This window comes from Ipomoea nil, unplaced genomic scaffold, assembly GCF_001879475.1.
Source record: "Ipomoea nil cultivar Tokyo-kokei standard unplaced genomic scaffold, Asagao_1.1 scaffold3169, whole genome shotgun sequence".
Classification (NCBI taxonomy): domain Eukaryota; kingdom Viridiplantae; phylum Streptophyta; class Magnoliopsida; order Solanales; family Convolvulaceae; genus Ipomoea; species Ipomoea nil.
In genome coordinates, this window is record NW_017619597.1 from 284,454 (window position 1) to 296,931 (window position 12,478).

General features: G+C 32.8%; 1 protein-coding gene across 1 annotated transcript; it reads left to right on the top strand.

Annotated features, from left to right (window-relative positions):
* Window positions 1-304: 304 nt before the first annotated feature.
* On the top strand, window positions 305-2,730 carry LOC109167506. The gene is made up of 5 exons (XM_019316528.1): window positions 305-326; window positions 580-2,144; window positions 2,217-2,451; window positions 2,515-2,586; window positions 2,672-2,730. Exons 1-5 carry the CDS (start codon window positions 305-307, stop codon window positions 2,728-2,730), a joined length of 1,953 nt encoding a protein of 650 aa, XP_019172073.1.
* The last annotated feature ends 9,748 nt before the right edge of the window (window positions 2,731-12,478 follow it).

The window sequence follows — 12,478 nt, forward strand, 5'->3', positions numbered from 1 at the left end:
TCTTAGAAATCTGGATGGTAAAAGGAGTGATTGGTGATGATGCAGATGTTGGCAGTGCAAATGAAGAGGAGTATGATGGCAGTGGGTCTGAGTGGTGTGGCAGTGGGGATGAATTGGATTGTACTGATGAGGAATACAATTCAGATGAGTTAGAGGATATAAGTGTGCATGATGATGAAGAATTTGTCAAGAATATAGATGTTACTGCAGATTTGGAGGCTTAGGTGATGTAGAACCCCAACTCCCACAACCCATACAACCCCCACCAGTAGATGATATTGTCAACTACTCTGATGAAGGGAACATGGTAGGCAGTGATGGTGAGGGTATAGGGATCAAATGGCAAAAGTTTTTGAAAGAATCTGAACGCACTTGTCCTAAATTTGAATTGGGACTGACCTTTAAAGATAAACGGGAGTTTAGAGAAGCTATAACAAATTATGCAATCAAGGAGGGGAAGGAAATGAAATATCACAAAAAATGACAAAGTTAGATGTGTGGTGAAGTGCAAGCATGAAAGCTGTCCTTGGCAGGTTACCCTTAGGTTTAATAAAGATGATAAATGTTGGAGGGTATCAGTGTTGAAGGACAAACATGATGGCTGTATAAGGACTCAGAATAATTCAATGGTCAATTCCTCTATTGTTGCTAAGAGATGGAAACAGCAAATTAGAGGAAATATGGAATGGAAAACTAATTCATTTTTAGAAAAAGTCCTAACTGATGACCATTACATTCTGAGTAAGAAGCAAGCATGGAGGGCTTTAGTGAAAGCAAAAGGTGAAATTAAACATGAAGCAGAAGATTACTTCAATAAGATTTGGAGCTATGTCTTGGAAATAAAAACAACAAATCCAAACTGTACTTGTGAAGTGAAGTTGAGTGACCTTAAAGAAAATGGAAAAGAGAGATTTTTGAGGATGTATATCTGTTGGGAAGCTACAAGGGAAGGATTTAAGCACTGCAGGAAAATCATTGGCCTAGATCGGTGTCACTTGAAGTGTAAAACTGGAGGAGTATTGTTGACAGCAGTTGGAATAGATGCAAATGAAAGTTTATTCCCAATTGCCTATGCAGTTGTAGAAGGTGAGAACAAAGACTCTTGGACTTGGTTTCTACAGTTTCTAAAGAAAGACTTGAAGCTTGGTCCCTTAGTACAAAGTCAGTACACTCTAATGTCAAACAAGCAAAAGGGTCTCATACAAGCTTGTGAAAGTACCTTACAAGGAGTTACGCATAGATTTTGTGTTAGACACTTGCACAATAACATGAGGGTGGCTGGTTTCACTGCCAATGCTATAAAGGATGCCTTGTGGAAAGCAGCAAGAGCCACTACTGTGAATAACTTTTCAACAGCACTACTTGAATTAAGAAAATTGGATGAAAATGCTTATGTTTGGCTTGGTGATAAGCACCCATCTGAGTGGTCAAGATCCCATTTCAATACAGCTGCCAATTGTGACATCCTAGTGAATAACATCTCAGAATCATTCAATGCAATGATCTTGACAGCAAGGGAAAGTCCTGTTATTAATTGCTTGGAGATAATTAGGAAAAAGATCATGCTAAGGCTATTTGAGTCAAGGACTGAAGCTGATGAATGGACTGGAGTACTCTGTCCAAGTATTGTGAAAAAAATTGATGACATTGAGATAGCTGCAGGTGGAATGATTTGCTATCAGTGTGCTCCCATGTTGTTTGAGATAGTTGGGACACATTCTGGGCAGTATACTGTTGATCTAGGTAGAAGATCTTGTTCCTGTAGGAGATGGGACCTAACTGGAATCCCTTGCCCCCATGCTGTGTGTGCAATATGGAAGAAAAATGGGAAAGGACCTATTTGGCATTATGTGGATCCTTGCTACTCTATATCCACTTACTGCCAAACATATGATGGGTGTATAAAACCAATGTCTGGTCATGAAGAGTGGCCTGCAACAAGTAGACCACCTCCTTTGCCACCACTGTATACTGCAAGGGTTGGAAGGCTTAGAAGGTTGAGGATGAAGTCTGCTGGAGAGATAAGCAAATGTGGGCAGTATTTGTCTAGGAGCCTTGTTACTTTACATTGCACCAAATGCAAAGAATTGGGTCATAACCAAAGAAAGTGTCCAAAATACCCAGTTGCCAGGCCTGCCAATCAGGTTACATACTTTCACATTTGACTTTAAATTTGTCAATAACTGGTTGTGTTAAATAACATAATCAATTTGCAGGTTAAAAGAAGAAAATCAAGTGTTAGGTCAACAAAAGGAGTACAAGTTGCTGCTCAGCCTGAAGTCCATGATGCAGATGCAGCTCAGCCTGAAGTCCATGATGCTGCTCAGCCTGAAGTCCAACCTGATGTAATTACTCAACCTGAAATTCAAGAGACTCAATGGGAGATTCCAGATGAGATATTGGATGAGCAATGGCACCAAATCCAAATTGAGGCAGAGGAGATTGTTAGAGGTATGTTATACTGCTTATCCATGTGCCATCTAAATGCAAATATTTGACTCTTATGTATTGTAGGACCTTCACTAAGTTCCAGTCTGTCCATTCCAGTCACTGTTGTGGGAGATTCAATGCAAGCAAATGTGCCTTGTAAGTTATACAACCAGTCCATTCATGTGCAATTATAATGTCAAAACACAACTTATAATTTCATCTAATATATTACTATGTGCAGATCAACAACACAAGAAGACTGATGGAAACCACCAAGTAACGGGAAAAAGAAAAGGTTAAACTGATGGAACCAAGTCTACTAGGAAGAAATTACAAATCAAGAAGCATCGTACAAGATCATCAACCACATTCAAGTCTAAATTCTATGGGAATGACAAAGATCCAATCACTTTGGATTAAGGGAACTACTAGTTACTGCTTTTTTGGATTAGTGACTTTTATGAATTGTTAGGTCACTATTTGGCATGTGTTAATGTTGGCTTAGACAATTGCCTTTTGATCTGTAATGGGATTTATATGCCAATTATGATGTGTTTTGGGGTCTACAGACCTTTAGATATGTAATGGGATCTATCTACTATCTTTTGAAATACATTTGTAATGATCTTATTTATATGATATTTTTGTTATAAATGGTATTTGGCCTTCAGATTGCAGTATGCAGTGTGCTAATATGGTATGCATTATGCATTGTCAGAAGCAGTTTATGGCAAAAAACCATAACTCAATTTTCATTGCATTGTGCTTAAACTTACAATTGTCAAATAACAAATACAATTCTTCAATATGCAGAACTACTACCTAACATAAGGTTATTCTTTCCTCTACCGACCTTCGCAACTATAACTGCAAATAACACAATGCATACTGCTATAACTACACATATCCTAATACCCTTGCCATGTCCACAGTTGCTTCTTTTGACACCAACATTATTTTGTAGCCTCATTTTTAGCAGTGCAATCTCTTCTTCATCTCGATTGATCCTTCTCAATAAACCAGGAATAATTCTTCTTGACCTTGCGCACATTGGAGGGTCATGCCACCTAACAAAACCACACCTTTGACCTCCCTGCACCAAAAGCCGATAAATACATATCAATTTGAATTCATTTGCCTTACTTAACAGACATTGTGCCTTCAAATAAGATATTGGCAGTATTGCTCGAAGGAAAAACAATACATTCACACTCAAATTTTTGAATTTTTTTTTGTTTCAACTACAACAAGAACCCTTAACTATAATGAAAGCACTCACATTTTCAATAGAACATTGCCAATATCTTCTGCTGGGATTATCATTTCTCCAAGATGTTTGAAGCTTCAGACGTTGCCCACCCTCACAATTTGGAATGGATACCAACTCACCATATATGTATTCATGCATTCTTGAAGATGAAGAGCTCTCGCTGCTATATCTTCTAGCCATCTCATTGCTAATTCGCTGGAAGGAAAAGGAAGTTGAACTCGGATGTGGGCTTCGATGAGAAAGATGACTTCGGACTGCTAGGGCTTCGATGAGGAAGATGAATTCCGACTGCAAGGGCTTCGATTAGGAAGATCAAATCGGACGTCTAGGGCTTCGATGAGGAAGATGTAGTCGGAGCTCTAAGGGAGTCGATGAGGAAGACTTCGGACTTCTAAGGGCTTCGATTAGTATTTATTCCCGTATATTTGGCGTATTAAGGAGTACAAATACGCATAGCAAGTAAATGTACCAAAATGCCCCTGAAATTGACACTGACATAACACCCATTTGACGGAAGGACCTCAATTGGAAAGAATTAAATAGACGGGTGGTTAAATTGTCCAAATTAAAAGACGGGGACCAAATCTGGAAAATCATCATACTCGGGGGACCATTGCTGGAATTAACTCTATATAGTTCATTCATTCTGGATATATAGTTAATTCATTATGGATATATAGTTCATTCATTCTGGATATATAGTTCACTAATTCTGGATATATAATTCAAATTATGCACGGCATAACACCGTTAACGGCAACCAAAAATAATTTTTTTTTTTTTAAAGTTGGACGCGTAATTTTTAATTAAAGTGACACCATTTTGCAATCTTGTGCACCATACATGATACACACAGTTCGTTGCACGGAATAATTTGCGTTAAACTTAGGCTCCATTCCCCAATTACGATGAAATGACAACAATTTTTTTAGCTTAATTAATTAGAGATCTTAGACCAAGCTCTGAAAATACAGTTTGAAGAGAAAATGAGAGATATTCTATATTTTGTTTTAAACACCATTAATTTCTATTTTTTTTTTTCATTATACCCTTTAAACTTTTTCTTAAATTGACTTGATAAGGCAAATCTATTTAAGTTATATTTGGCAAACCTAGCTGAAAGAATACCATATCTTATTTGTTTTCTTACAAATCATGACAAACACAATTATACTACAAAATGAGAAAGAGTGAGTATTTATTATTCTTTTGAATAATTTCCTTATAATCATTGCTATAATATTAAATACAAACTTTTAAATTATGTTAGTAATCTATCTTTGCTGATTCAAAAATATATTTATAGGAAAATATCCTTTTTCTTTGTAGTTGTTCTTGTGTGAACGTGTAATATTTTTAATTTTTTTTATAAAAAATCTAATACTTTTTTTGAATCTCAAAAAAAAAAAATTACATTTTCATTAGAAAGTACTATGCTTCTCATATGCCAACGTCTCACAAGTCTTTGCGTTTTCTTCAAGTAATTTTTAAGATAAGATTTGCAAATTTACAATTTTTTTTTATCAAGAAAGATGGTGATGACACTGCACCTTGAACATAGCAAATTATCTGTAGGATTTGTGTACTCCCATTTTAAACTTCCAACTTGTATTTCCTCTCACATGTTTTTGATGTAGACACTTTTCTGTGGATCCACATGATAAAAATAATCAATCCCGGTTTGCCACCTCAGGGAGTATAAATGAGGGAGTAGAATGTTGGCAGTCTATGTAGTAGAACTCTAAATATAGCACCCATTAAACTAGGCCATTGAACTATTTGGAGAATAGCAATCAAGTCATCGAACTCGAATAAACTCCAAATTCATCCATAAACTTATAAAAAAATAGCAATTAATATTTTTAACAAGTTAACAATAGGTTTGGGTTGTTTAGGATGTCATGTGTATTTATATTTTATTATTATTATTATTATTATTATTATTATTATTATTATTATTATTATTATTATTATTATTATTATTATTATTATTATTATTATCCTACTACAAAATGAGAAAGAGTGAGTATTTATTATTCTTTGAATAATTCCTTATAATCATTGCTTTAATATTAAATACAAACTTTTAAATTATGTTAGTAATCTATCTTTGCTGATTCAAAATATATTTATAGGAAAATATCCTTTTCTTTGTAGTTGTTCTTGTGTGAACGTGTAATGTTTTTTTTTTTTTTTTAATAAAAAATCTAATACTTTTTTAGAATTTCATAAAAAAATGACTACATGTAAGCATTTGACCCTTTGATGTCAAAATTTAAAGCCTATTTTCTTCTCTTCTCTTATTTCTTCTCCCGTTTTTCATTCGTGTCTGCAATTATCGCTTCTGTATTTCTTCTCTATTTTCCCTTTGAGTGGGCCGCTTTAGCGGCTAACACATGTCGTTCTCTTATAACACATAATTCATGATTTGATAGAAACAAACCATATAATATATAACTCATATACAGTACGTACATACATAACATATATAAATATGTAATAAAAACATTAGGTGCGAGCATAGGTGGTTTAATGCATTGCCTAAATTAGTATTTAGATTTTTAATTGATTGTTCCACCCACTAGGTTCTTTTCCAGAAAGTCAGAAGCAGGAGAATTCAAAGATCCAGTGGTGGTGCCGGAACCTCAAAAAAAAATTATTCCCTTTGTGATTTTTGATTCCAAGGAAAGCATGACAATATATATATATATATAGAGAGGATCATGTTCAGGTGCGAACTGTCCGCCTAAGAGAAAACTAAGAACAATCCAACATGCGCCACGTGTCCAGATTTAGGTGCACCTATAGTTATAACTAGGTGTACCTATAATTATAAGTAGGTCACCTAGGTGCATGAATGTTTGTGGGTGATTTTCATGGGTATTAACTACCCGCTGAACTCCTCTGCAAAAACAAAAGCGATGCTAAATCGAACGAACTCAGATTGAATGTTAACAAGGCAAAATTACATGCAGTTGTAGGTAAAAGTAGATGCATTTGTAAGTGATTTTACCTGCACTTTTTACTTGCAAAGGTGCACCAACTACTTGCACATTTACATGCACCAAAGAACACATGACGCGCGTTGGATGGTTCTCAATTCTCTCCTGGGCGACCATTTGATTAATTTCATTGATTCTAAATGTCGATCAATTTCGGCAAATCCATAATTAATAGAACCTTATAATTAAAAATCCCCAAATATCAAGAATCCTAATTTTAATGATTAATCAATTTACAAATAGGCTCTTGATATCAAATGTTAATCAAACTTTTAAGTATACGCAGCAAACCTGATAAAAGCGCAAACCTGTTGTTACACGCATATAGTATTTTTCCTGATTCAAAAATACTGCAACCAATCACGAAAGAGATAAAAGGAGAAGCGATAGTTGCAAACGCGAATGAATATCCGAAAAGAAAATAGGAAAAAAGGAAATTAGGGTTTTAAATTTTGACTTTAAAGGGTCAACTGCTTACATATAGTCCAAGTAGAATAACAAGAAAATAAAATATAAATACACATGACATCCCAATCAACACAAACATGTTGTTAACCTACTAAAAATGTTAATTACTATTTTTTTTTTACATGTTCATAGATAAATTTAGAGCTTATTTAAATTTGATAACTTAATTGCTATCCCTTAAATAGTTCAATGGCATATTTGTACATTTTCTTTATTCATTTGGGAAAAGTGTTAAATTAGCTCCCTAAGTGGAGTGGATAGTGCAATTAGGTCCTCTAAGTGAAAAAAACTCAATTCAAGTCCCCTAAACCTGTAAAATTGTTCAATTAAGTCCAGGTTGACTTGTTTATCAGGTTAAATGCATACGGTGTTGACACATGTACTTATTTTATTTGTTATTAAAAATATTATATATTATAAATTAATTAAAATATAATAATAATTAAAAAAAATATTTTTTATTAAAAAAATTATTTATTATAAATTAATTAAAATAATAATAATAAGAATAATAATAATTAAAAAAAATAGTCTTGGCCGTCTAAGGAAGACGGCCATGGCCAACAAAAAAGAAGATGGCCATGGCCGTCTTCTAGATCTAGAAAACGGACATGGCCATCTTCTTTTGTTGGCCATGGTTGTCTTCCTTAGACGACCACGACTGTTTTGCTTTTTTAATTATTATTATTATTATTATTATTATTATTATTATTATTATTATTTTAATTAATTTATAATAATAATTAAAAAAAACTGGCCATCTTCTTTCGTCGGCTATGGCCGTCTTCTTAGACCCGGCCACGACTTTTTGTTTTATAAAATTATTATTATTATTATTTTAATTAATTTATAATAAATAATACTTTCAATAAAATAAAATAAAATAAGGACACGTGTCAACACCGTATGCATTTAACCTGATAAACAAGTCAACCTGGACTTAATTGAACAATTTTACAGATTTAGGGGACCTGAATGAAGCTTTTTTCACTTAAAGGACCCAATTGCACTATCCACTCGACTTTGGGGGCCAATTTGCCACTTTTTCCTATTCATTTTAACACAATCCACAGACCTATAATTTTGGCACCGAGCAAATACCAATTTTGGTCCCACAAGTTTTAGCAAAATGACAGTTTTGGTCCACATGTTTAATTCCTACCAATTTTCATCCACGACTATTGTTTTAGTACCAATTTTCATCCACAACTATTGTTTTACTGCAAAAATTCATCACGCCGGTCACTCCTTCGTTTAAGACATGCCGGAATATGAAATTATTAAGGGTAGTTTCGTGCTTTTCAAATTAGGATCCATATTTGAGCATGAATAGAGGGATTTAAGCCCTAAGATCTATCCCAATTCACAGTTTTCCTCCTCAAATTAAGGTATGATGAGGAGGAGAACTGCGAATTGGGATCAATCTTAGGGCTTAAATTCATTTATTTATGCTCAAATTGAAATATTAAGTTGAAAATAACGAAAATGCCCTTAAAATTTTTAGATTTCAGGATGTCTTAAATTGATGGGTAACCGATGTGATGAATTTTGGTACTAAAATAATAGTCATGGATTAAAATTGGCACTAAAACAATAGTCGTGGATGAAAATTGGTAGGAATTAAACATGTGGACTAAAACCGTCATTTTGCTAATACTCGTGGGACCAAAATTGGTATTTGCTCTTTTGGCACCTGTAAGGCCGTAAGTATTGAATTACAATTTTGATGTAATCTAACTCTAAACCTAAAATATACATTTAAAAAGGAAAATGAAATTAAATACGTTATTCGCACCTACATTCAAGGGGTAATAGTGTAATGCACCAATAACGTAACATGCACCATATAGAATTATTGTAGGGTCCACAAAAGTGAAAAAGTGAACGAAAGTGGGTAGCGTTACGTGTCACATAGATTGCCTATGGTCTATTGAAGGTGGAGGCTCAACGCATGGACACCCAATTCTTATATCGTGAGTCTGGCTCACAATGCATTGTGTTTCCTAATCTAAAACGATGACATTTTTATAAGTTAATAGAGAATTGACGCGACAGACACCATTCGTTCGTTCAATCCCCATTTATATTTTTTTTCTTTCTTTTGGTGTATTACTAAATTATGTATATTATGTTAAGAGATTATGTGTATTCTACTATACAGTTTTGTACATTATGAATTTCAATTCTATAAACATAAATGATGTTTATAAAACTTGTGTTTATGTGTATTCTATTATATAATTCTGTACATTATGATTTTAATTCCATACCTCAGCACACATAAAAGATATTACGTAGACTTATGATTATTTGTGTCATGTTAAGAGCTTATATGTATTCTACTATAAAATTTTGTACATTTTTTAGAAGTTAACGGCCGAAACGGGAAACGGAATTTTCAAAAAAAAAAAAAACGTTAATCAAAAAGGTACAAAACGACGTTGTTTTGAGCCAGAGCGCACAATGCATTGTGCATCCTGATACACGATATAATTTGCAATGGACACCCAATTCGTATATCATAACCAAAGTTTACATTACATTGTGGATTTGTAACATTCAAAAACATTACATTGTGGATTTTAGTCTAAAAATTATATATATGTAGTTAATATATTATATGTCTTTAGTTAATAAATTATATATCTGTAAATAAATTAAAAATACATAATATATTAACTATAAACACATAATATATTAACTCATTATATTATTGGCCTTTTTCCTTGTTTTTGTTTTCTTTGACTATAAAATCAAATTTATTTTGTTGACAGTATAAACTCTGCGTTAATTCAGAAAAAAAGTTTTAAAAAATATTTATTTGTGCATTTTTCAATGTGAAAAATAAAGGAGAATGAATGAATTTGTTTTTTTTTTTTTTTTAAAAAAAAGTAAATGCAATAGTAGTTTCTAGTAGTAATCCTAATATAAATTTAGTTTTTCCATTATTTTGCTAAAAAAAATTAAAGACTAAGGGTCCGTTTAGAAAGCAGGAAAATGACTTCTAAAAAATGTTTTCTGAAAAATGAGTCATTTTTCAGAAAATATTTTTCTTTCCGGTGTTTGGTTACATTCTGGAAAACTGCATTGGTGTATTTGATTCATTTACTGGAAAATAAGTAGAATTGTATAAATAAATATTTTAACTATTTTATTTAGAATATAAAAATATTTATAATTATAATACTAAAATAATTTTCAACATAATCCTATAATATTAAAAAAAAAAAGCAATATAAAAAAAAATTAAAAAAAGAAGATATTCATTGGTTCCCAGCGGAAACCAAGATCTGGTTTCCGCCGGGAATACAGAAACCATGTCTGGTTTCCGCGCAGAAACCAGATGAGTTTTTTATTTAAAAAAATATATAAAATATAAACCTTTGGTTTCCGGCGGAAATCAGATTCCCGCCGGAAACCAAAGCAGGAAACCAGTGCTCACTGGTTTCCGGCAGGACGCCGGAAGTTGAAGAAGATGAAGCAGCGGGAAAGTGAAAAAAAGGAAGAATTCAACATCCGGAAAACAATTTTCCCTTTTAGAAAAGGAGAAGTTGTTTTCCGAAAAAACAAGCCCATTTTTCATAGACCAATGCCTCATTTTCAGTTGACTTCAAATTTTCCGTCTTTCCAAACACTGAAAACTTGAAAAATTATTTTTTGAGTTTCCAAACATACCCTAATTGATGATATCATGCAATCCCCAAGCTCATTTTATTGGATATATCTACCTAATAGGGGGTTCATTTTTATTGCTGTCATGCCATACTAAGTTACACCTCTTTAGCTTAGTATTTTATTCATTCCTTTTAGGTCACCATATTTCCTTCATTTTTACCAATAAAAATGGAACCCCCTTTCATGCTAAGATCTATCCAATAAAATAAATCCCGGGGTCATGGCTCCATCACTAATAACTATTTTAGTTCATGGTACCTATGGTGAATCCATATCGTTTAACCAAGTACAAACACCTTATGTAACCATAGTTGAGCGTTTGTTTGAGCCTTACCTCTAGATCTTTAGAGAACAGAATTGTACAAAATATTTCATTGCCAAAGAATCTATCTTGCATGGGGTCTCGACTCTCGTGGTTTCGCACGACCTTTTAGAAACCTATAACTGGCATCGTCTTGTGTCTTCTTAGAGTTTTTCCTCACTTCTATGATAGAAGAAAACAAATATTATAGTTACCATCTAAGGATTATAAATGTCATTTTCTTCTTTTTATTTTTGAGTGATGAGGAAAACTCGTAGTCATTATTCGAATGTATAAAAGTTAAATAATTTGTAAATGTATATATTACAATATCCAAAAATTTAATGGGAAATTAAAATACACTATCCAGTATCCAAATAAAATTTGATAGACAGGACCTCAAAATTAATATTTTGATTTTTGACTTTATTATTTTAGGGTAAATTAGTGAGAAGAGCATAGAAGTGGTGGTATTATTGTCCACAGCCACCTAAAAGTGCCGCCACTTTGCATTCCCGTGGGTCCCATATCTCACTTGCTACTCTGAATTTGGACTGGATTTTCTGTAGCCAATCGTTGCTTGACACCTGTCAATCCGACCACTCTCGGCAGTTCTATTTTGATAACGTTATCTTCCACTGATTCGGTTGCAGGATATACGGATATACCCGGAACCTCCCTTTTCCTTTCCGGGTTGATTTTTTTTTTTTTTAAATTATTTGAATTTTAAGGTTGTACATCTAAATCTAACAAATTTTAAAATATCCAATCAAATTCATAATTTTAAACTCATTCGAAGATTATGATGTATAATATCTTTTTGTAAGATGATTATTTATCTAATTATCTTTATAAAGTTATTAATTATTAATCCTTACTTATTTAAGGTGGTGTATATGATTTTTGTGATGCATTATAACAATTTTATAAGTTGTGTAATATAATATACTGCCTTTCATTTAAATTACATTTGCCTTGTTGAGAGAAAGTAATCAAGAGAAGTTTTGAGTGCAACTAAGGATAGGAATAGTAAAATAACAGCCTGATGCTACTAGTTAATTCATTCCGAGAGAAATTTAAACTTAGATAAAGTGACGAAGGAAGTCAAATATATTCAAGCATTTAATTAAGGCATTGTAAGACATAAAATGAGAGCAACTGTCAAAACAATAAAAATTAACATTATAAAATGGATCGATTAATAATGAGAATAGAGAAGGAGAGATGACTTATTGAGTTATTATTGTTTTAAGTAAAAGAAATTGAATCAAACCAATTTAAAGTGAATGTAAAAGAAACTAATATATCAAAAATATGGAGAAAAAGAAAAAA

Coding starts and splice junctions, on each gene's coding strand:
- LOC109167506 (XM_019316528.1), top strand. CDS start 305: ATGGTAGGCAGTGATGGTGAGG. Junction 327..579: donor GGTAGGCAGTGATGGTGAGG/GTATAGGGATCA, acceptor GGAGGGTATCAG/TGTTGAAGGACAAACATGAT. Junction 2,452..2,514: donor GGCAGAGGAGATTGTTAGAG/GTATGTTATACT, acceptor TATGTATTGTAG/GACCTTCACTAAGTTCCAGT.